At 57.0% G+C, this 22,842-nt stretch overlaps 2 protein-coding genes across 3 annotated transcripts; both read left to right on the top strand.

The window, feature by feature from the left end:
* Positions 1-2,554: 2,554 nt before the first annotated feature.
* On the top strand, positions 2,555-12,968 carry LOC102107125 (protein-arginine deiminase type-2). The gene is made up of 16 exons (XM_005528378.3): positions 2,555-2,754; positions 4,318-4,504; positions 4,586-4,655; positions 4,798-4,859; positions 4,940-5,057; positions 5,549-5,674; positions 6,205-6,383; positions 6,793-6,896; positions 6,980-7,091; positions 7,164-7,271; positions 9,567-9,718; positions 10,165-10,309; positions 10,931-11,024; positions 11,730-11,815; positions 11,928-12,056; positions 12,642-12,968. Exons 1-16 carry the CDS (start codon positions 2,648-2,650, stop codon positions 12,873-12,875), a joined length of 2,013 nt encoding a protein of 670 aa, XP_005528435.2. The 5' UTR covers positions 2,555-2,647; the 3' UTR covers positions 12,876-12,968.
* Positions 12,969-14,175: 1,207 nt separating this feature from the next.
* SDHB (succinate dehydrogenase complex iron sulfur subunit B) lies at positions 14,176-22,079 on the top strand. Of its 2 annotated transcripts, none has more exons than XM_005528242.3 (8): positions 14,176-14,301; positions 15,170-15,294; positions 16,312-16,397; positions 17,522-17,658; positions 18,929-19,045; positions 20,061-20,162; positions 21,372-21,494; positions 21,872-22,079. In XM_005528242.3, the coding sequence occupies exons 1-8, from the start codon at positions 14,176-14,178 to the stop codon at positions 21,947-21,949; spliced, it is 894 nt and encodes a 297-aa protein (XP_005528299.2). In that variant the 3' UTR covers positions 21,950-22,079. The 2 variants fall into 2 exon arrangements, with proteins under 2 accessions (XP_005528299.2, XP_087922784.1); XM_088066658.1 differs by having other exon boundaries at positions 14,227-14,301; positions 15,137-15,294.
* Positions 22,080-22,842: the final 763 nt, after the last annotated feature.

Here is a 22,842-nt window from a genome sequence, read left to right as displayed (position 1 = left end):
TCACGCCCAGGGAGCTGAGCAGCCCGCTCTGCGGGGAAAAGCTTCTGGTTTCCTCCCAGTTCCAGCCCCTGCCCCAAATGCCAGCTCTTTTCCCAATGCCAGCCTCTTTTCCTCAATTCCATCCTCTTTCCTTCCCCATTTCCAGCCTCTTTCCTTCCCCATTTCCAGCTTTTCTCCAAAACCCAGTATCTTTTCTCCAATCCCCATCCCTTTTCCCAATCCCAGCCTTTCCCCAATCCCAGTCCCTTTTCCCCAATCCCCGTCCCTTTTCCCAACCCCACTCCCTTTGCCCAATCCCACTCCCTTTTCCCAATCCCACTCCCTTTTCCCAACCCCACTCCCTTTTCCCAATCCCCGTCCCTTTTCCCAACCCCACTCCCTTTTCCCAATCCCACTCCCTTTTCCCAATCCCACTCCCTTTTCCCAACCCCACTCCCTTTTCCCAACCCCACTCCCTTTTCCCAATCCCACTCCCTTTTCCCAACCCCACTCCCTTTCCCAATCCCACTCCCTTTTCCCAACCCCAGCCCGTTCCAAGCCCCCCCAGACGCCCCCAGGACCCCCAGGAGCAGCCGGATCCCTCTGGGGCGTCGCTCCTCGCCCATCCTGCAGCACCACTCTGCCAAGGAAAGTTTGATAATCTCCCTAAACCGATAATTACAGCTCGTTAATTACAGCTCGTTAATTACCCCGCATGCAGAATTGCAGGCGGGAACCTTTACGAGCCGTGTCAGTCTAATTACCGGCACCAGGGCAAGACATCAAACCAGTTATCAAATCCCGCTGGGCTCGGCAGGGCCTGCGCTTCCTGCAGGCTTTTTTTAGGCTTCTGTAGCTTTACTTTGCTTTTCTTTTGCTTTTCTTTTGGGTTTCTTTGGGTATTTCCAGGTTTCTTTGGGTATTTCCAGGTTTTCTTTGGGTATTTCCAAGTTTTCTTTAGGTATTTCCAGGTTTCTTCAAGTATTTCTAGGTTTTCTTTGGGTATTTCCAGGTTTTCTTCAGGTATTTCCAGGTTTTCTTTGGGTATTTCCAGGTTTTCTTTGGGTATTCCCAAGTTTTCTTTAGGTATTTCCAGGTTTCTTCAGGTATTTCTAGGTTTTCTTTGGGTATTTCCAGGTTTCTTTGGGTATTTCCAGGTTTTCTTTAGGTATTCCCAAGTTTTCTTTAGGTATTTCCAGGTTTCTTTGGGTATTTCCAGGTTTTCTTTGGGTATTCCCAAGTTTTCTTTAGATATTTCCAGGTTTTCTTTAGGTATTTCTAGGTTTTCTTTGGGTATTTCCAGGTTTTCTTTAGGTATTTCCAGGTTTTCTTTGGGTATTTCCAGGTTTTCTTTCGGTATTTCCAGGTTTTCTTTGGGTATTTCCAGGTTTCTTTGGGTATTTCCAGGTTTTCTTTGGGTATTTCCAGGTTTTCTTTAGGTATTCCCAAGTTTTCTTTAGGTATTCCCAAGTTTTCTTTAGGTATTTCCAGGTTTTCTTTGGGTATTTCCAGGTTTTCTTTGGGTATTTCCAGGTTTCTTTCGGTATTTCCAGGTTTTCTTTGGGTATTTCCAGGTTTTCTTTAGGTATTTCTAAATGATCCCTGTTAACTCAGATTCCCTATTTTCCTGAACTTCCCAGCTCCCAGCCTGGATATCCATCCAGGCTATTCCTCAGAACAATCCCGGAATTATTTGGGCTGGAAGGGCTTCAAACCCCACCCCATTCCCCGTTTTTCCACGGGGGGAATGGCAGCAGGGAGATGATCCCTATAAATCCCAGGAACACCCATCCCCACGGAGGGAAGAGGACGGAAAAGGGAAGCCCGAGAGGAATGGAAATAAGGAACATCCACCCGAGCTCTGCTGCTGCTCGCTAATTGCTTGCGGCTTCCAGGATCTGGGGCAGCACTTTGGGCTGGAAAATGAATATTTAGGCGGCTGTTCATAAACGATGCAAACCCAGCGTGGGCGGGAACGGCTCCCGACGCGCTCCGGAGCGGCCCGGGGTGACAAAACCAGCCACCGCTTCCGAGGTTCCCTTTGAAAATAAGCAGAGCGGGGAAAAAAAAAAGGAGAGTTCTGTTCTTGCCTCCGGGCTGGGAAAGCGGGAGCAGGCAGGGATTTTCCCTAGAGAGCAGAAAGAGAGGGTGGAATGCGCCCCAGGGATGTGGACAGGTCCCAAAACGCCGCAAATCCGCATCGGGAATGCCGGGTTGGGGTCAGGGAGGTGAGGAGGGACCGGGAGCTTGGGGACAGCTGGGGGAGCTGCTTGTCCAAGGCTGGGAGCTGGCCAGGCCTGGGGCCAGCTGCCCTCCCTCCCTCGCTGCCCATCCTCGCTGTCCATCCTTGTCCTTCCTTGTCCCTCCCTGTCCATCCCACCCTGTCCATCCCTGTCCATCCCTGTCCTTCCTTGTCCCTCCCTGTCCATCCCACCCTGTCCATCCCACCCTGTCCCTCCCTGTCCATCCCACCCTGTCCCTCCCTGTCCGTCCCTGTCCGTCCATCCCTGTCCGTCCCTGTCCGTCCCTCCCTCCCCCCAGATCACTTTCCGAGGTGTCAGAGGTCCAGCCCAGCCGCCCCCTCGCTCCGGTTGCCACCGCAGCCCCGCGAGCTCCGGGCGGAGGAGGAGGAGGAGGCCGGGGGCAGGAGCAGCAGGTCCCGGTGCCCATGGCCGGGGAGATGCCGGGGGAGCCCCGCACGCTGCGGCTGCAGCACGGGAACCGCATCGAGGCCCTGTGCGTGCTGGGCAGCCACATCCGCGCCGACGTCTTCGGGTGAGGGGGACCCCAAAACCTCCCTCCCTTCCTCCTCCTCCTCCTCCTTCCCCCTCGCTTTCCCCCCGTTTATCCCTTTGGGAATCCCTGCTCCTCTGTTTTTCCTTCTGGGAATCCCTGCTCCTCCTTTTTCCCTCTGCTTTCCCAAACCCCACAGCTGCTGGGCAGACACATCCACACCCGTGCCCATGGGTGAGTGGGACCCCCCCAAAACTTCCCTTCCTCCTCCACCTTCACCTTTCTCTTCCCCTTTCAACCCTGTTTTTCCTGCTGGGAATCCCTGCTCCTGGCTTTTCCCTCTGCTTTCCCAAACCCCACAGCTGCTGGGCAGCCTCATCCATGTCCACAGGTGAGTGGGAGCCACAAAATTTCCTTTCCTCCTCCACCTTCACCTTTCTCCTCACCTTTCCCTCCTGTTTATCCCTCTGGGAATCCCTGCTCCTGGTTTTTCCCTCTGCTTTCCCAAACCCCACAACCGTTTTGATGCAATTTGCGGGCAAAACCTTTCCCGGGCTCTGCAGAGCTGCACAAATCCCTGGAAAGCTTTGAACATCCCTGGATCTACCCCATCCTGCTGGAGGGCAGAGGGACGAGCAGCAGCCCGGGGAGGGACTGCAAAATAAGGAAAGAGCAGAAAATCTCACGGCCAAAACCTTGGGAAAGTGGGAAATCCCCACGGCGCCAACCCCACTTCCCTAAAACAAACCCATGGCTGAACCTGGGGATAGTTATTCCCACCCTCCAGGGAAAAAGGAGGTGGAAAAGCTCATTCCAGGCTCGATTCTGGTCGGTGCTGCTGTTACAAACCCCAACCTCGATATTCAAGCCAAGCAGCGCAGTTCCAGCTCCCTTGGCACCTCTCCAGGCCAAATCCCTTCCCAGTGGGATCCCCAGATCCAGGGAACCAGGAAACCGAACCAGTTTTTCCATGTGTAATTACAAGCAATTGGAGGATTTGAGGAACACCCAGGCGGGAGCAGAGGAGAGCTTGGATTTCCTCCCGCCTTGCCAAGGGTGCGGGGTTGGCGGGACCAGCGGCATCCGAGAAACCTGATCAACGCGAGGTCTCGGGTGTCGGGGCAAAGAGCCCAAAAATAATAACCTGGAAAGGCAGGGAAATTTGGGAAAAGGAGAGAGGGGAAGAACAAGGGCACATCGGACGGGGAGCAGGGCAGCACTGTCAGCTTTGGGACCGGGTGAAATCCCCCAGAAATGAGAGTTTCCCGTGGAAAAGCCTCTCAGAGGGATGGCCACGGTGTTTGGAGGAGCCGTTAACCACCGTGCTGAAAAAACAGGGATTTCTGGAAGTGCCAAACCGGGTTGTTTGGGATTATTACAGATCCTTACCCACAGCCATGGCTGCAAACACTCACGGGGCTAAACCGGCCCTGAACCCGGGGTAATTCCAGCTGCCAGGCAGGAGCAGGGCAGGAAGGTGCCGGCGGTGAGCGTGGAGACGCCGGCGTGCCACGTCTTGGCCGCGTTCTGGGCAGCGGAATGAATCCCAGAGGGAATTCTGCGCTGGCCCTGCAGATCCCTGAGAATTCCGGGTGTTTCTGGCAGGGCGGCCCCCGCCGGGGCCGTGGCCTTTGGCGTGAAGCACACGGAAGGGGTCAGCGTGGACGTGCTGTTCCGCGGCCGCGCCGAGCCCGAGGCCGCGTCCGGCGCAGGAACGCGGTGGCCGCTGGACGAGGGGACGGTGCTGAGGTTCAGCATGAGCCGGGCCAGCTCCGAGGTCAACGACAACAAGGTGAGGAGGAGGGGGATCCCGGGAGCGGGGCGTCCGCGGAGGGAGAACATCCCGCCCCAATGCGGGATTTGGGGTTTGCAGGTCACCGTCAGCTTTTACGCAGAGGGAGGGAAGCCCATCAACCAAGCCGGGGTGTTCCTCACCGGCGTCGGTGAGTCCGGAGCGCCGGGAGCCCGTCCCTGTCCCTCTCGTGCCCGGAGCAGGGCTGGGGACAGCAAAGGCAGGTTTGCTGGCTCGGGGGGGGGTGGCACCCCATCCCCTCGCCCGGGGATGAGGCGGCTCTGTCCCCGCAGGGATCTCCCTGGACGTGGACGCGGATCGGGATGGAGTGGTGGAAAAGAACAGCCCCAACAAGGTACTCCAGCTTCCCCCACCCCACGGAAAACCCACGGGCTCGGGGGATCCCGCGCTCGCTGAGCCCCGGCGGTGCTTTAGGCCAGCTGGGCCTGGGGACCGGAGGGACACGGGGCCATCCTGCTGGTCAGCTGTGACAAGGAGTTCCCCTTCATCCCACCCTCCGACTGCGACAGCGAGCAGGTGTTCAACAGGGAAGGTAACAGCTCCCCAAAACCCCTGCCCCGAAATCCCCACCATCCCCTCTCCGTGACCTTGCCCAGGAGCCAGCTGCTCCCCACCGGCTGCCCAGCCAGCTTCCCACGTGGGAATTTCTGCGGGATTAATGCCGCGCCAACTCGTTGGAGCCGGGCAGGGCACGGGGGCAGGCTGAGCTTCCAGGGCTGGCGCGGCGCGGGCCGGGGATGCTTCACGCAGGTGAGAGGAGCGCGGGGCGAGGCACGAGGCCGGCGGCCAGAAATCCGCCCACCCGTTCCTGGAAAACCCAAGGCACGCGGAGCCGGGCCCGGCGGCGTCCCGAGGTCACGGATGGGCAGGGAGAAGGGAAAAGGGCGTTTGGGTCACGGCCCGCCGGGCACGAGCTCTGGGTTTGCCAGGTGGCGAGGGAAGAGCGGGTTTTTGGGGAGGAGATCCAAACCCCAGGAGGGAAAACGTGGAAAACACGGCTGGATTCGCTCCGTTTGCCCCCAGATTTGCTGGACTTGGCTCAGATGGTGCTGAGGACAGAGGGGCCCCAGCGCCTGCCCCGGGGGTACGAAATCGTCCTCTCCATTTCCGTCAACAACGCCGACAAAGTCGGGGTCTTCCATGTGCAGAGTAAGCATTTCCCCCCCGTTTTTTCCCTCTTTTCCATCACCTGGGAAACTCTGGAGATGAACAGGCAGAGGGAGGGGGACACAAAACCCTTTACCCAAGTCCACGCGGCAAAGGAGCGGTGGCAAACAGCTCGGTGTGTTTGTAAGGAAAGGAGCTCCACCCGAGGAAAGGCTGAGACCTTTTCCCTCATCCCTCTTGTCCACGACAAAATTCCAAGCCCCTCAACTCCTGCTTCAAGGTGCCTCTCCCAGCTGGATCCCCTCAGAGATCTGAGGGATCCCGCGGAAACGCACCCCAAAAACGCACGGGGAGCCTTCAGGAAAAGCCGTGCTCCCTCTATCCCAGCGTCCCCAAACACCCGGGGTTTAAAACGGGAATTCCGCACCCTCGGGTGTCCCTGCTCACCTTTCCCGTGCATATCTGGGTTATCCCAGCCCTGTTTCCTCGGGCACGGCGGGAGCTCCTTGCCCAAGGAAGCAGGCGCGAATCCCGATAAACCTCGGGATTTCCGCGTTTCCTTTCCCCGGCAGATCCCTTCTTCGGGCAGCGCTACGTGCAGGTGCTGGGCCGCAGGAAGCTGTTCCACGCCGTGCCCTACCCCGGCGGGGCCGCCGAGCTCCACTTCTTCGTGGAGGGGCTGCGCTTCCCCGACGAGACCTTCTCCGGGCTGGTGTCCATCCATGTCAGCCTCCTGGAGCCACTGGCCGAGGTCGGGAACTCCCGGGAACTCCTGGGAACTCCCAGGAAGTCCTGGGAACTCCTGGGAACACCTGGGAACTCCTGGGACCTCCTGGGAACTTCTGGGAATTTCTGGGAACTCCCAGGAAATCCCAGGAACTCTTGGGAGCTCCTGGGAACACCTGGGACCTCCTGGGACCTCCTGGGAGCTCCTGGAAAGTCCTGGGACCTCCTGGGTGCTCCTGGAAAGTCCTGGGATTTCCTGGGACCTCCTGGGACCTCCTGGGAACTCCCAGGAATGGAGCAGATGGGAGGCTGCGCCCAGGAGGTTGGGATGGTGCTGGAAGGGAGAGCGATCCCGCTAACTGATCCCAAAAATGACCTCAGGGGAGGGTGTTCTGGGGGGAGGAACGTCCCTGATCCCTGCTTGGCTCCCTCAGGGCATCCCCCACTCGCCGATCTTCAGGGACACCGTGGTGTTCCGGGTGGCGCCGTGGATCATGACCCCCAACACGCTGCCCCCGCTGAACCTCTTCGTCTGCAGGTACAGCTGGCGCCTCCCCGCCCTCCCCGGTGCTGGGAACAGGGAATCTCCCTCCTTCCCACCCTCCCCGTCTTTCCCTCCAGCATGAAGGACAACTACCTGTTCACTAAGGAGATCCAGAGCCTGGTGGCCAAGGCTGGCTGCAAGCTGAAGCTTTGCTTCGGCTACATCAACCGCGGGGACCGCTGGATGCAGGTAGGGGGGCTCCAAAAAGCGGGAAAAGCCTTCCCTGCCCGTGCCCCACGCGGGATTTCCTCCCTTCCTCAGGATGAGATCAAGCTCGGCTACACCCACGCTCCCCACAAGAGCTTCCCGGTGGTGCTGGACTCCCCTCGGGAGAGAGGGATGGAGCAGCTCCCCGTCAAGGAGCTGCTGGTGAGAGAAGCTTCCCTGAATTCCCCGCGGAGCAGCTCCCAGGGCTCCTGCCCAGCCCACGTTTCCAAAACCCTCCTTGGCCTCGGCTCCAGGCGTGGAATTGGCTGGAAAATGAGAGCGGAACAGCTCCGCAGGGAGATTCCCTCCTCCCAGCCGCCTCCATTCCCTCATCCCCCAGCCAGCCTCACCCTCCAGGAAACCTCTGATCCAGAGGGGAAAGCAGGAGCTGCTGCCCCGGGAATGATCCTGCCAAGCGCTGGGATTCCTCCCAGGAATGGGCTGCTTCTTCCCTTCCTCCTCTGTGCCTGGGAAAATCCAGCAGCTTCCAGGCGGGAGAGGGAAGGGAAGCAGGAAAGGGAAGCAGGAAAGGGTCAGTTTACTTCCTCGGAAGAGAACAGGACGCAGCCGGCGGCAGGGACATCCCTGCGGGCTCCTGGGCAGAGGAAAAGGGCCGGGGCCAGTCTGGGATGGGGAGTTTTGGGAGAGCCCAGCATGGAAAAAAGCTGGATTGGGGGATCCCTTGGAGATATCCCCACGGGGGAAGGGCAGGACACCCCCAGGCAGCCTCGGAGCCGCTGTCCCCAACTCCCATCCAGGCTCTGGAGCAGCCTCAGCCCCAGCAGGAACAGGAGACGAGGACAAATCCCAGCTTTTGTCCCTTTGGGGAAGGCTGGGGGCTTTCGGGAGCGCTGGAATCCATCGTTTCTCATGCCTGGCATGGGAACATCCAGTCCCGGAGTCATCCAGCGAATCCTAACGAGGGATCTGCCCTCTTTAGGAATTGCTCTGCCTCGTATTTAGGGCAGCAATTTCAGCCCTGGGAGCTGCTAACACATTATCCTCCAATTTCTGCTTTGAAGCCTGCCCTAATCCACCGCCCGACCTTTCCAATCTCATTTTCCAGCTAGGAATACTTAGCCCCGTGCCATGGGCACGGGTCATGAGCCCCTGGAAGCCCATGCCAGGGAAAAAGGAGACGGGAGGGAATTATCCCCTCAAAATCAGCATGGAACTGATAGGACTTGGATGTGACCCTCAAACCCGGGATGAACCAGAGCCCTGACAGTTGAAACCAGGCCGGCTCCGTGGTTTTATTAAGCTGAAATGAGTTGGGAGCAGGTGGTTGCTGCTCAGGCTCTCCCTCAGCACCCAGAGAAAAAGGGATCTGATCCCGGCCATCCCGCGGAAACGCACCCCAAAGACGCAGCGGGAGCCTCGGGAAAAGCCGTGCTCCCTCTATCCCGGCGTCTCCAAACACCCCGGGTTCAAAACGGGAATTTCCAGGTGTCCCCCAGGTGTCCCTGCTCGCTTTTCCCGGCCTGTGTATTTGGGTTATCCCCATGGAAACCCAACCCTGATGAGTGACCGGGATTTAACTCAAACCTCACGGACACCTGATCCCATCCCGTGTGCTCTGGGCCCGCATCGGCTCCAACCGAAGCGCAGGAAAAGTGGGATTTGGGTCCCATCCCTGCCGGTTTTGCCGTTTTTAACACTCCCTCGGGCTTTGGCACACCGAGCTGAGCACTAATTACCCCTGCACTGCGCACAAGTCCTGGAAATCAGGGCTTAAGCAGGATTCAAGTGCTGTGCAGGCCTTGGGGTGGCTCTTAGCCCAGGGCAGAGTCACCCTCGGGGGCTGGAGTTCACCTCCCTCCCAGAGCCAGCCAGGAGCTTCCCTCGGGGCTGCCTAATTAGCTTAATGTGGACACTTAAACCTTGGCTTAATGTGGACACTTAAACCTTGGCTTAATGCAGACACTTAAACCTTGGCTTAATGTGGACACTTAAACCTTGGCTTAACCTGAACATTTAAACCTTGGTTTAATGTGAACATTTAAACCTTGGCTTAATGCAGACACTTAAACCTTGGTTTAACCTGAACATTTAAACCTTGGTTTAATGTGAACATTTAAACCTTGGCTTAACGTGAACATTTAAACCTTGGTTTAACGTGAACATTTAAACCTCGGCTTAATGTGAACATTTAAACCTTGGCTGTGGGATGACAGAGGAGATCAGGCCCAGGCTCTGCTCCCGATTATTCCCACACCTCCGTGACCCCGAGACCTTTCTCCTCCCGCCTTCCCCGTGCCCTCGCTGTCCTCACCCACCCCTCGGGAGGAGAAAACCACGGGGACATCCCTGCGGGCTCCTGGGCAGAGGAAAAGGGCCGGGGCCAGTCTGGGATGGGGCGTTTTGGGAGAGCCCAGCATGGAAAACAGCCGGATTGGGCAATCCCTTGGAGATATCCCCACGGGGGAAGGCGCTTCAGGGCACTTCTTCTTTCCCCAGGGCCCCGATTTCGGCTACGTGCACAAGGAGCCCCTGGTTGAGGCCGTGGCCAGCCTGGACTCCTTCGGGAACGTGGAGGTCAGCCCGCCTGTGTCCGTGGCTGGCAAGGAGTATCCCTTGGGAAGGATCCTCATCGGCAGCAGCTTCCCTGCGTAAGAGACGGGGGAAGAGCAGCTTTGGGAAAAGCGGATTTGGGAGCCTCGGAAAGCCCCGAAACAAGCGCCCACCAAAACTGGGTTTATTGGGTTAGTCAGACACTGCCCGGGCAGGGTGAGGGCTCCCGGGCTCCTCCACCTCAGTGGCGATTTATATCCAGGAATCCAGGCAGATGTTGGTGGGAATATCCTCCCAATCCAGGAATCCAGGCAGATGTCAATGGGAATGTTCTCCCAATCCAAGAATCCAGGCAGATATTGATGGGAATGTTCTCCCAATCCAAGTATCCAGGCAGATGTTGATGGGAATATCCTCCCAATCCAAGAATCCAGGCAGATGTTGATGGGAATATCCTCCCAATCCAAGAATCCAGGCAGATGTTGAAGGGAATGTTCTCCCAATCCGAGTATCCAGGCAGATGTTGACGGGAATTTCCCCCCAGATCCGCGGGCCGCAGGATGACCAGGCTGGTGCGGGATTTCCTCTTCGCCCAGCGCGTCCAGGCCCCCGTGGAGCTCTACTCCGACTGGCTGGCCGTGGGCAACGTCAACGAGTTCGTCACCTTCGTGCCCGCCTCTGACAAAAAGGTACCCCCAGACCCGCCGTGCTGCCCCGGGGCTCCTCCTCCGGGACACAAATCCCGCCGGGAAAACCCCGTTCCTTCGGCACCCCCAGCCGGTGTTCGCTTGGGGTTCATCCCCCACCCCAAAACGAGGGATCTGAGCGCTAAAAAGGGGATTTTCCTGGATATTGATGACCGCAAATAGAAGGGAAAAGATCCAAAGGTATCCAAGAAATTCCAGCCTTAAGTTCCCCTGAGGTTTGTGGCCGCTCAGAGGTTTTTCAGAACATTTCTTTTCCCTCTCTCATGGCCTTTTTTGTTCCTGAAATGGAGTTTTCCCTCGGGGAAACCCAGCCTTGACAAGGATGGCTCCAAAAAAAAAGAATATTTATGCCCACATGTCTTCAGAACCTTTCTCTTCCCTCTGTCACGGCTTTGGCTGCTTCTCACATAAATTTTTCCCTCACGGAAACCGAGCCTTGACCCAGATGGCTCCAAAAAGGAATATTTAGGCCCGCAAACCCTCGGTGGGCGAACGAGACACTGGATAACAGCAAAGACAGACGATTTTTTGGAGTTTCAGCTCCGGTTTTGGCAGAAGCGAGTCCCTGGGGGGCCGCAGCTGACCCCGGCCGTGTTCCCGCAGCGATTCCGGATGCTGCTGGCCAGTCCGGCCGCCTGCTACCGGCTCTTCCGCGAGAAGCAGAAGGAGGGACAGGGAGAAGCCACCATGTTCAAAGGCAAGGGGACAGCGCTCGGTGGCACAGCCGGGGACACGCGGGGACATTTTCCCCGGCTGGTTGTCCTTCAGCGGGATGCCTGCCCGCCGCCCCCAGCCTCCTCCGGCCCTATTTCGGGAATCGAGTGGGATGGGAGGGATAAAGGCCCCTGCGTGGAAGGGATGTTTGCTGCCCAGCATGGAGCCTCTGGAAATGCCAGCACGGAGAGGGACAACTGGCAGCTCTCATGTCACCCCCCAGATTAGCCCTGGCTTTTTTTCCCCCCCTTCACTGTGATTTCGATCCACGATGGGGTTGGGAGGAGGTCTCCGTGTCTCCAAGGATACGGAGCTCCAGCATGGAGAGGGACAGCTGGCGGATCAGAACCGGGTTTTTTTCCTTTTCATTGTGATTCTGATCCGTGGCAGGGCTGGGAGGAGGTCCCCGTGTCTCCAAGGGTTCCTCTGGTCACTGAGGGGGTCCCCAGAGCAGGGGTGACCCCATGCAGGGGGATGCTCTGGAGAAATTCAGCAGATTCCCATGGGCAGGAAGATGGATGGAGCCTTTTCCAATGCTCCTTCCAACGGGCAGAGATTTCCCCCCCTCATCTTCCCAAGCTTTCACCCCAGCCTCGAGAAACCTGGATTTTGGGGGCTTTTCCCATCTCTTTACCCCACCTCAAGCCAGGCTCCCGCCAGCGCTGCTGAGGGCGTTTTGTGTGTCCAGGGTACTCGGGGACAGACACCAAGCGCATCACCATCAACAAGGTCCTTTCCAACGACGCCCTGGCGCAGCAGAACCAGTACGTCCAGGTAATCCCTGACACCCCCGGGTCACAGCCCCCATTTCTGGCAGCGACCACCCCGGCGTGGCGCAAACCCCGCAGGGAGCGCTGGAATCCGGGCTCTGCTCCGTCCCCGGCAGCGCTGCATCGACTGGAACAGGGATATCCTCAAGAAGGAGCTGGGGCTGCTGGAGGAGGACATCATCGACCTGCCGGCCCTCTTCAAGCTGGACAAGCAGGGAAAAGCCGTTCCCTACTTCCCCAACACGGTACTGGGGGATTCCCACCCTTGGGTCATCCCCAAAAAAATGGGTTCAGTCAGCCAGGACGAGTCCCCAAAGTTTTCCTGAGAAAGGAAAATATCTCCAGGATAAACACGGGTCTAACACAGCTTTGGGGTGGCTTTGGTTTTGCCTCAAAACCCTTCCGAAGTGGTGAAATTGCAAGGTGAGAGGCACATTTTCCCCAAAGTTTTCCCAAAACAAACGCCCCAGCTGTCTAGGAAAAGGAAATATATCCAGGCGGGTGTGGATGAACACAGGTGTAACACAGCTTGGTGGCTCTCTCGTGCTTGCAGCGCAATTTTGAAAAGAAGTGGTGAAATTGCAAGGGGCGAGGCGTGCTTTAAAGATAAAAAAGCGTGGATTCTGTTGGGTTTGGAATCCTGAGGGAGGGCAGCCGCAAAAAGTGGTGCTGAGGAGAGTGACCAAGGTCTTTCCTCTGGTTTCATCCATCCCGACATTGCTGGTGTCACCCCACAGGGCACCATGAGCAACCTGGCCAGGGACCTGGCCGTCCCCAAGTCCTTCAGTGTCACACATTCTGATGCCACTGTCCCTTGGTGTCACCTGCAGGTCACCATGATGGTGCTGGCCAGGGACCTGGGCATCCCCAAGCCGTTTGGGCCGGTGGCGGGCGGCGAGTGCTGCCTGGAGCGGCGGATCCGGGCGCTGCTGGAGCCGCTGGGGCTGCGCTGCCGTTTCCTGGAGGACGTGGCCTCGTACCACGGCAGCCTGGGCGAGGTGCGCTGCGGCACCAGCGTCCAGCGCCGGCCTTTCGCCTTCAAGTGGTGGCACTTCACGCCGTAGCCAGGCCTCCTCTTCCTCCTCCTCTTCCTCCTCCTCCTCTTCCTCTTCTTCCTCCTCTTCCTCCTCTTCCTCTTCTTCCTCCTCCTCCCTCCGTGTTTGCCCCCAGCGTGTGTTGTGTGCGATTTGCTTAATAAATGAATTTGCTGTGAGGAAAAAGCCGGGGATTTGAATAATCGTAGGGAGTAACTGGGAGGGGAAGGGAGGGGAAGGGCTCGGAGGGGTGAGGAGGGGTGGAGGTGTTACCAAAATCCTCTGAAATTGTCTCTAATGCTGTTTTTGTAGTGTTGGTGAGTCAGGCATCACTTTATCCTCAGCCTTTTGTGTGTGGCTGACAGAACTCCAGCCTCCACATCAATACAAAACGTTTTCATTTGTTTACACGTTTTTAACAAAGAAGGCACTGGTCGTGGGTTCTAAAAATTCTTTTCATTGATTAGCATTCTGTCCAATATTGGTTATTGTTTTTTCACTCTTCATACTATGCCGGGCCACATTCTTTAGTTCTTTTATTATCTTTTTCTCATCTTTTTCAATCAGGAATCCCCAGTTTTCCAGGCCTCAATCTCCTCTGTATCTTCTGTCCTTAAAGTGCCACAGATTTAAGATCCCACATGTCCAATCTTCAAATCCCTTTGGTTTTGTTGAGGTTTGTCAGGGTTAGCTTTAACAAACACAAGGTTTCAGGCCCTGATTCAGTGATGTAATGATCAAAATAGAAGAGTCTGTGAAGAAGTTTTAACCTGTGCTGGCTAAAAGTGGCACTGCTTACAGGTAATTATAACAGCTCATTAAAAACTAGTTAGGAAAGTTACATCGTTTCCAAGAGAGGAGCATTTGTTTTGGCAGGGGCTGCCCAGGGAGGTTTGGAGTCCCCATCCCTGGAGGTGTCCGGGGAAGGGCTGGATGTGGCACTCGGTGCTCTGGGGACAAGGTGGGGATCAGTCACAGCTTGGATTTGATCCTGGAGGGACCTTGAAGAGCTTTTAATCTGGTGGGAAAAGCTCTCTTTTCTGAAGCGAGAATCTGGATTCTTCGCTCCCCAGCGCCCACCATTTGCCCCGCTGGCACCAGAGCAGGTCCCCTTGGAGGAGGCGGGTGGCACCACAGCTACCTCCACACAAGATAACGACGCTGATCATTAATGGAGATAAAACAAGCGGATTTTAATACAGAAATAGGGCGGTTTAAGCATCGTGGCCCGCCACCCTGCTGTGCCCCACAGCCACACCCAACATGGCGCCCCCCTGAGGGCTCCGCCACACTCAAAATGGCGGGCGGCCCTTCCCCCTCAGCGCGCAACATGGCGGCTGCGGGGGCGCTTCCGGGGCGGCTGGAAGTGCGCAGTGCCAAGATGGCGGCGGCCGCGGTCGGAGTCTCCTTGAGGCGCGGAGTCCCCGCACGGCTCCTGCGGGCCGGGCCGCGGGCGGTGAGAGACCGGGGAGCGGGGAATGGAGGGAGGGGAGGCCCGGCAGAGGCGGCCGGGGGGGCTGGAGGGGAAGGAGAGAAAGGGGAGTGAGAGGGGGGAGCGGGGGGAATCGGAGCGTGGGATGGGGAAGGGGCTGTGAGGGAATCGGGGATGGATGTGGGGAAATGGGGGCTGTGGGATGTGGAAGGGGCTGTGGGAATCGGGGATGGATGGCTGTTTTTTCCTGAATTCGGGGGGATCTGAGGCTGTTTTTTAATGAATCCAGGATGGGATCTGAGGCTGTTTTTCCCTGGATCCAGGAGGGATCTGAGGCTGTTTTTCCCTGGATCCAGGTGGGATCTGAGGCTGTTTTTCCCTGGATCCAGGATGGGATCTGAGGCTGTTTTTCCCTGGATCCAGGATGGGATCTGAGGCTGTTTTTTAATGAATCCAGGATGGGATCTGAGCCTGTTTTTCCCTGGATCCAGGAGGGATCTGAGGCTGTTTTTCTCTGGATCCAGGATGGGATCTGAGGCTGTTTTTCCCTGGATCCAGGATGGGATCTGAGGCTGTTTTTCCCTGGATCCAGGAGGGATCTGAGGCTGTTTTTCCCTGGATCCAGGTGGGATTTGAGGCTGTTTTTCTCTGGATCCAGGTGGGATCTGAGGCTGTTTTTCCCTGGATCCAGGATGGGATCTGAGGCTGTTTTTCCCTGGATCCAGGATGGGATCTGAGGCTGTTTTTTAATGAATCCAGGATGGGATCTGAGGCTGTTTTTCCCTGGATCCAGGAGGGATCTGAGGCTGTTTTTCCCTGGATCCAGGAGGGATCTGAGGCTGTTTTTCCCTGGATCCAGGTGGGATTTGAGGCTGTTTTTCTCTGGATCCAGGTGCTCCGTGAGGCGCAGACGGCGGCGGCGGCGCCGCGGCTGAAGAAATTCGCCATCTACAGATGGGACCCCGACAAGGCTGGGGACAAACCCCGCATGCAGACCTACGAGGTGGACCTGAACAAGTGGGTGTCCCTCGGGAATGGGGCCCGGGAGCAATCCCGGCTCCAGGGAATGGCCGGGAAGGGGCTGCTCCCCTCTAGCACTGCGCAGCCACCGTGGCTGTTATCCCAGGAAAAAGCAGAAAAAGCAGGACACCAATCCACCCCAAACCTTTTCCGGGAGCTCCTCCAGAGGGATCCATCCCCAGGAGCTCCTCCAGAGGGATCCACCCCAAACCCTTTCCAGGATCTCCTTCAGAGGGATCCATCCCAAACCCTTCCTTCCCAGGAGCTCCTCCAGAGGGATCCATCCCAAACCCTTCCCAGGAGCTCTTCCAGAGGGATCCACCCCAAACCCTTCCTTCCCAGGAGCTCCTCCAGAGGGATCCACCCCAAACCCTTCCCAGGAGCTTTTCCAGAGGGATCCATCCCAAACCTTTCCCAGGAGCTCCTCCAGAGGGATCCTTTCCCAGGATCTCCTCCAGAGGGATCCATCCCAAACCCTTCCCAGGAGCTTTTCCAGAGGGATCCATCCCAAACCCTTCCTTCCCAGGAGCTTTTCCAGAGGGATCCATCCCAAACCTTTCCCAGGAGCTCCTTCAGAGGAATACATCCCCAGGAGCTTTTCCAGAGGGATCCATCCCCAGGAGCTCCTCCAGAAGGATCCATCCCCAGGAGCTCCTCCAGAGGGATCCATCCCAAACCTTTCCCAGGAGCTCTTCCAGAGGGATCCATCCCAAACCTTTCCCAGGAGCTCTTCCAGAGGGATCCATCCCAAACCTTTCCCAGGAGCTCTTCCAGAGCTCCTCCATCCCCAGGAGCTCCTCCAGAGGGATCCACCCCAGAGCTCCCACCCTGCCCGAAGCCCGCAGGAGCAGCAGCTCCGGTTTCGGGGTGGCTTTGTCCCAGTGAACAATCCCTGGGTGGTGCCCTGGGTGTCAAAGGACAGGAGTTGTCCCCGAGTGTCGCTGTGACTCACGGGGACACACAGGGCTGACCCCACAGGGGATCCCTGCCGCTGACTGGGGATTTGTGCCGCAGGTGTGGGCCCATGGTGCTCGATGCCCTGATCAAGATCAAGAACGAGGTGGACTCCACGCTGACCTTCCGCAGGTCCTGCAGGGAGGGTAAGGACAGGGAATTCCCGCCTGGAATGTGCCAGGGAGCTCAGAGCCCCCTCCCCTCCCAGCCCCAGTGCAGCCAGGAGCGAGGCTGGAGCACAGCTCTGAGCTCCAGGAATTCCTCCCACAGCTCCCAGTTGTCCCAGTTCCCCTCCCAGCTCATTTGCCGCCTCCCAGTGCGTGGGGAGGTCCAGGGGAAGATTCCAGGCTGAGAGAGGGCGAGGGCTGGAATGGGTGCTGGAATGGGTGCTGCCATGGGAATCAGACTGGCTGGAACTGGGAGAGTGCTCAGGATTTCCAGGAACAGCTCCAGGAATCTCCTCCTTTGGGCTGAGGGCAGGGGCGGATCGAGGGAAAGGGCACCCACGGTTTGGGGTTGTGGCTGCTCCCAGGCTTTTCCTGGGAAAACCTCCTGATTCACGGGTCACACCGGGCTGCTGAGCTGGCAGAGCACATTCCTGGCTGGAATGGCTCTGGATTGGGGCTGTGGGAGCTCATTCCTGGCTGGAATGGCTCTGGAATAAGGAGGTGGGGCTGCAGGCAGGGGCAGTCTCGGGGCAGGTGCTGCCTGCAGCTGTTCTGTCTGGCATGGGAACGGAGAGCTGCGCTCCCGAGGCAGCTTTTCCTCTGGAATCTGCACAGCAGGGCAGGAATCCCACACGGAGTGGGGCTCCCAGGCAGCCAAAACTCTTCCCAATCCAGGGGAATTCACTGCCCTGAATATTTTCCCAGGACAAGAGAGATTTTCAGGCCGGGCTGGTTCCCTCCTGCCCTTTCCCCGGTGCCACATTCCTGCCGCAGGCGCGTGGTCCCGGCTCTGCAGCCGTTCCCAGCTGGCTGGAAAACACCTGGGAGGAAACACCTGGAAAACCCCTTTTTGAGGGGCTGGGGCCACCTCCAGAGGTGTCACTCCCTCCCTCTGTGCACCTGCCTTTGTGTCCCCACTCTCCTCTCCCCTTTGGGCGGTGAGGATCCCAGCCATTCCACCCTGGGATTGGAAATGGGATTTTTTTGGGATGCTGGAAGAACCGAGTGGCGTTTCCCCAGTGCTGTTGTGGTTTTTTTTGGGGAGGGGGGGGCCAGGAGGGAGAATCCCACCCTCTGCTCTGCTTCTCCCCCCCCCACCTCAGGGATCTGCGGCTCCTGCGCCATGAACATCGCCGGGGGCAACACCCTGGCCTGCATCAAGAAAATCGACAGCGACCTCAACAAAGTCACCAAAATCTACCCCCTGCCCCACATGTACGTGGTGAAGGACCTGGTGCCGGTGAGTGCAGCCCCCGGCAGGGGCCTGGCAGCTGCCAGCAGGGACAGGGGGTGTTGGAGTCTGAGATGCAGAGTGTGTGCCCTTGTTTCTAATGCTTGGTTCTAGGATCCAGAAAAACACTGAATTTCGTATGACATCAAATTCACGAGAATGTTTTCATGGTGATACATGAGAATAAATGTTAAAGTTAGATAGGAAAAGTGTGTGTAGATTAGAAAGTTTCTTAAATCACTGGGTGAAAAAGCAGTTTAGAGAACAGGAGACAAGATGGAGGATTGAGGGTGTTGTCTCTTGTCCTTCCTCTTTCTTCTTCATCTTCTTCCCCTTGGGGTTTTTGGGTGGTAGTGAGTGATTGGGTAAAAAATGCCGCAGGGCAGCGCACAGGTGTTGGGTCATTGGGTCACTAAGAAAAATAATTGAGTTGGCATCTGTTAATTGGGTAAATGGACATATAAAAGACCTTGGAGAGGATCTTTGTTGGCCATTTTACCCTTTTCTATCAGAGTGCACACAGCTCCTTGTACCTTGTAATGCTGATAAGAAAAAATAAACAACTGAGACCGAACGAGAGAAAACTGCCTCGCTCTGGTCAGTCTTCAGTTCAAAGGGAAAAAGAACCCAAATCCAAAACGAGACACTCCATCACAGCTTTGGGAGCTCCAGTCTGTGCTCTGGGAGCGGGGATGGAGCCCTTGGGAACTGGAGCTGGATGGAGGGGTTAGGATGGAGGTCAGGAAAGGTTCTGCTTCCCCCAGAGGTGCTGGCACTGGCCAGGCTCCCCAGGGAATGGGCACGGCCCCGAGGCTGCCAGGAGCCTTTGGACAGGGTGGGATTATTGGGATGACTCTGATCCCTTCCAGCTGAGGACATCCCACGGTTCCCTGTCTGCTGCCGGATCCCAAATCCCAGGATAATAATAAAAATAATTTAAAAAAAAAAAAAAATAATAATAGTAATAATAATAATAGTAATAGTAATAATAATAGTAATAAATAATAATAAAAATAATAACAATAATAATAATCCTGGGCTGTTCAAAGGGAAAAGGAACCCAAATCCAAAAGTCCCTAACGAGACAAGGCTGTCCCTTGGGTGGGTCCCCGTGACTAAAGGTGGCCCGGAATGTGGCAGGTCCGGGCAGGGAACGTCACCTCCCGGCCGGGTGTAAATTTGGGGTGGTTTAGGTGGGATGTTGGGATGAGGGGTGGGGCTGGAAGGAGGGGTCTGGGGTGTTTTGGGTTCTCCTCAGATCCCTGTTTTCCTGCCCCAGGACCTGAGTAACTTCTACGCCCAGTACAAATCCATCGAGCCCTACCTGAAGAAGAAGGACGAGTCCAAGGAGGGCAAGGAGCAGTACCTGCAGTCCATCGAGGACCGCCAGAAACTGGTCACTGCCAATTCCTGGGTGAAACCCTCCCCGAGCAGCCCTGAGCCCTCAGCACCTTCCCACTCCCATTCCCATTCCCAGACCCGATCCCAGAGTCTGGGACAGGATCCCAGAGTGTGGGGCAGAATCCCCTTCCCACTCCCATTCCCATTCCCAGACCCGATCCCGGAGTGTGGGACAGGATCCCAGAGTGCTGTCCTGGCAGGGATGGGCTGGGAGCAAGGCAGGGATGCAGGAGATCCCAGGACAGGGATTCAGGAGAGATCCCAGGGCAGGGATTCAGGAGAGATCCCAGAACAGGGATTCAGGAGATCCCAGAACAGGGATTCAGGAGATCCCAGAACAGGGATTCAGGAGAGATCCCAGAACAGGGATTCAGGAGAGATCCCAGAACAGGGATTCAGGAGAGATCCCAGAACAGGGATTCAGGAGAGATCCCAGGACAGGGATTCAGGAGAGATCCCAGAACAGGGATTCAGGAGAGATCCCAGGACAGGGATTCAGGAGAGATCCCAGAACAGGGATTCAGGAGAGATCCCAGGGCAGGGATTCAGGAGAGATCCCGGGGCAGGGATTCAGGAGATCCCAGAACAGGGATTCAGGAGAGATCCCAGGGCAGGGATTCAGGAGAGATCCCAGAACAGGGATTCAGGAGATCCCAGAACAGGGATTCAGGAGATCCCAGGGCAGGGATTCAGGAGAGATCCCGGGGCAGGGATTCAGGAGATCCCAGGGCAGGGATTCAGGAGAGATCCCAGGGCAGGGATTCAGGAGAGATCCCAGAACAGGGATTCAGGAGATCCCAGGGCAGGGATTCAGGAGAGATCCCGGGGCAGGGATTCAGGAGATCCTGGGAGTTTCCCCTCCTCTCCAGGCCGTGCCTTTCCCTGCTGTCCCAGCTCCCGGCTCGCTGAGTCGAGGAGCAGCTCCCGCTTTGGGAGGGCTGTCCCGCGGGTGCCAGGGGTGGGTCCCGTGTCACCGTGTCACCGTGTCACCGTGTCCCCTGTGGTGGCAGGACGGGCTCTACGAGTGCATCCTGTGCGCCTGCTGCAGCACCAGCTGTCCCAGCTACTGGTGGAACGGTGACAAGTACCTGGGCCCCGCCGTGCTCATGCAGGTGAGGACACAGCCCCTGGCACAGAGGTGGGGTGAGCTCAACAGAATAACTGCATTTATTTTAGTATTTCTTTTATTTTAGTATTTAATTCGGTATTTATGGGTATTTTTATTTTAGTATTTAATTCGGTATTTATGGGTATTTTTATTTTAGTATTTAATTCGGTATTTATGGGTATTTTTATTTTTATTTTAGTATTTAATTGGGTATTGATGGGTATTTATTAAAGGCCTGCCACAGATACCCCTGGGGCACTCAGGAGCCTCCCAGGCTCCACCCGAGGTGGACGATGCTCACGGGTTTTTCAGACAATTATAAACTTGCTCCATTTGCATATCGGGGGTCAATCCCCCAATTACAGCTCCAGGTAATGAATTTATTAAAGTTTTAATAACTCATTTTGTTGATCCTTTGCGGGGCCTGGGGCTGTCAGGTGTCCTTGGGTTTGTTTTGTCTGAATAAAACGGGCGAGCAGCAGCTGACAGGCCGTGGGGTTCGGAGCTGGGCACTGAGCAGGGTCTGGAGGCACAAAATCTGAATGCCAGGGTGTCGGTGCTGCTGGTACCGGGCGGTACCGGGCAGTGCCAGCGGTGTCAGTGCTGGCTGTACCGGGCGGTACCGGGCAGTGCCAGCGGTACCAGCAGTGTCAGTGCTGGCTGTACCAGGCTGTACTGGGCGGTACCAGCGGTGTCAGCGGTACCAGCGGTGTCAGTGCTGGCTGTACCGGGCGGTACCAGCGGTACCGGGCACTGCCAGTGGTGCCAGCAGTGTCAGTGCTGGCTGTACCGGGCGGTACCAGCAGTACCAGCGGTACCAGCGGTGTCAGTGCTGGCTGTACCAGCGGTACCAGCAGTACCAGCAGTGTCAGCAGTGTCAGTGCTGGCTGTACCAGCGGTACCAGCAGTACCAGCAGTGCCAGCAGTGTCAGTGCTGGCTGTACCAGCGGTACCAGCGGTGTCAGCAGTGTCAGTGCTGGCTGTACCAGGCGGTACCGGGCGGTACCAGAAGTACCAGCAGTGTCAGCAGTGTCAGTGCTGGCTGTACCAGCGGTACCAGCAGTACCAGCGGTGTCAGTGCTGGCTGTACCAGCGGTACCAGCAGTACCAGCGGTGTCAGTGCTGGCTGTACCAGCGGTACCAGCGGTACCAGCGGTGTCAGTGCTGGCTGTACCAGCGGTACCAGCGGTACCAGCGGTGTCACTGTCCCCAGGCGTACCGCTGGATGATCGACTCCCGCGATGACTTCACGGAGGAGCGGCTGGCGCAGCTGCAGGATCCGTTCTCGCTCTACCGCTGCCACACCATCATGAACTGCACCCGCACCTGCCCCAAGGTACGGCTGGGACATGGGGGGACACCGGGGACATGGAGGGGACACTGGGGGGACACAGGGAGGGGACAGGTGACGGTGGCAGGGCTGGGACACCAGAAGGGGACAGGCCCAGGTTGCTCCATCCAGTCCTGGCATCCAGGGGCAGCCACAGCTTCTCTGGGAATCCCATTCCAGGTTCTCCCCACGCTCACGGGGAGGGATTAGGGGGAGCTTTGGGGTGGGAGTGAGGGGCAGTGCCAGCAGTTCTGGGGGTCACTGCCAGCAGTTCTGGGGGTCAGTGCCAGCAGTTTTGGGGGTCAGTGCCAGCAGTTCTGGGGGTCAGTGCCAGCAGTTTTGGGGCTGGGCCCCCCCAGGGCGCTGACCGTCCCCTCCCGCAGGGGCTGAACCCCGGCAAAGCCATCGCCGAGATCAAGAAGATGATGGCGACCTACAAGCAGAAGGCAGCGGCTGCATGACCCCGGAGTAACCCCGGAGTAACCCCGGAGTAACCCCGGAGTGACCCTGGAGTGACCCCAGTGACCCCAGTGACCTCACAGCCGGACAGCTCCAGCAGGGCGTTACTTGCAATAAAGGCTCTAAAGAACAGCTCGGGCTGCGTCCTTTATTAATCATTTATTAATTAATCGTTTATTAATTAACCCTTTCTTAACTCCCTTCGTGGAATGTTTTACCAGCCCAAACCTCTGGGAATCCTGGGAGTGGCTGGGAACAGGGAATGCTGGAGGGATCTGGAGGCTGAAATCCCCGAGCTGAGGGTTTGGAGCTCTGGGGGCAGATCCGGGGTTTTGGATCCGTCCTGTCCCACCCCGTGGGATCCTGCTTTGGATTCCTGAGTTTTACTCCAAATCCTGAGAAAATGGGGTTTTTTTTTTAGGGGTGAATCTTCCTTTATTTCCTGATATTTTCAGCTTTCTCCAGTTCGGGGTGTTTGGAGCAGCTCCTGGGGGTGAGAGGAAGGAATTGCTTCAGCTTTGCTGATGAATTCATGATTTTTGGTCTGAATAATTCAAACCTCCCAGAAATGCGATGCTGCTCCTGCTGAGGTCACCTGGGGGTGCCACACCCCGGTTTTGGGGTGAGAACTCCAATTCCCGGCATCCCCCGGGTGTCACACCCCGGTTTTGGGGTGAGAACTCCAATTCCCGGCATCCCCCGGGTACCACACCCCATTTTTGGGGTGTAAACTCCAATTCCCGGCATCCCCCGGGTACCACACCCCATTTTTGGGGTGTAAACTCCAATTCCCGGCATCCCCCGGGTACCACACCCCGGTTTTGGGGTGAGAACTCCAATTCCCGGCATCCCCCGGGTACCACACCCCGGTTTTGGGGTGAGAACTCCAATTCCC

The sequence above is a fragment of the Pseudopodoces humilis genome, chromosome 24 (assembly GCF_049639895.1).
Source record: "Pseudopodoces humilis isolate 2021_Gansu_Grassland_sample_001 chromosome 24, ASM4963989v1, whole genome shotgun sequence".
NCBI classification, from domain to species: domain Eukaryota; kingdom Metazoa; phylum Chordata; class Aves; order Passeriformes; family Paridae; genus Pseudopodoces; species Pseudopodoces humilis.
Note: the sequence above shows the minus strand (reverse complement) of the source record. Positions and strands in the feature narration are given on the sequence as shown.

Bases quoted from the DNA above. Each gene is read 5' to 3' on its own strand.
- SDHB (XM_005528242.3), top strand. From the start codon at position 14,176: ATGGCGGCTGCGGGGGCGCTTCCGGGGCGGCTGGAAGTGCGCAGTGCC. The intron at 14,302-15,169 runs GTGAGAGACCGG...CTCTGGATCCAG, and splicing joins TGCGGGCCGGGCCGCGGGCG to GTGCTCCGTGAGGCGCAGAC. The intron at 20,163-21,371 runs GTGAGGACACAG...CACTGTCCCCAG, and splicing joins GCCCCGCCGTGCTCATGCAG to GCGTACCGCTGGATGATCGA.
- LOC102107125 (XM_005528378.3), top strand. From the start codon at position 2,648: ATGGCCGGGGAGATGCCGGGGGAGCCCCGCACGCTGCGGCTGCAGCAC. The intron at 10,310-10,930 runs GTACCCCCAGAC...GTGTTCCCGCAG, and splicing joins TGCCCGCCTCTGACAAAAAG to CGATTCCGGATGCTGCTGGC. The intron at 12,057-12,641 runs GTACTGGGGGAT...TGTCACCTGCAG, and splicing joins TTCCCTACTTCCCCAACACG to GTCACCATGATGGTGCTGGC.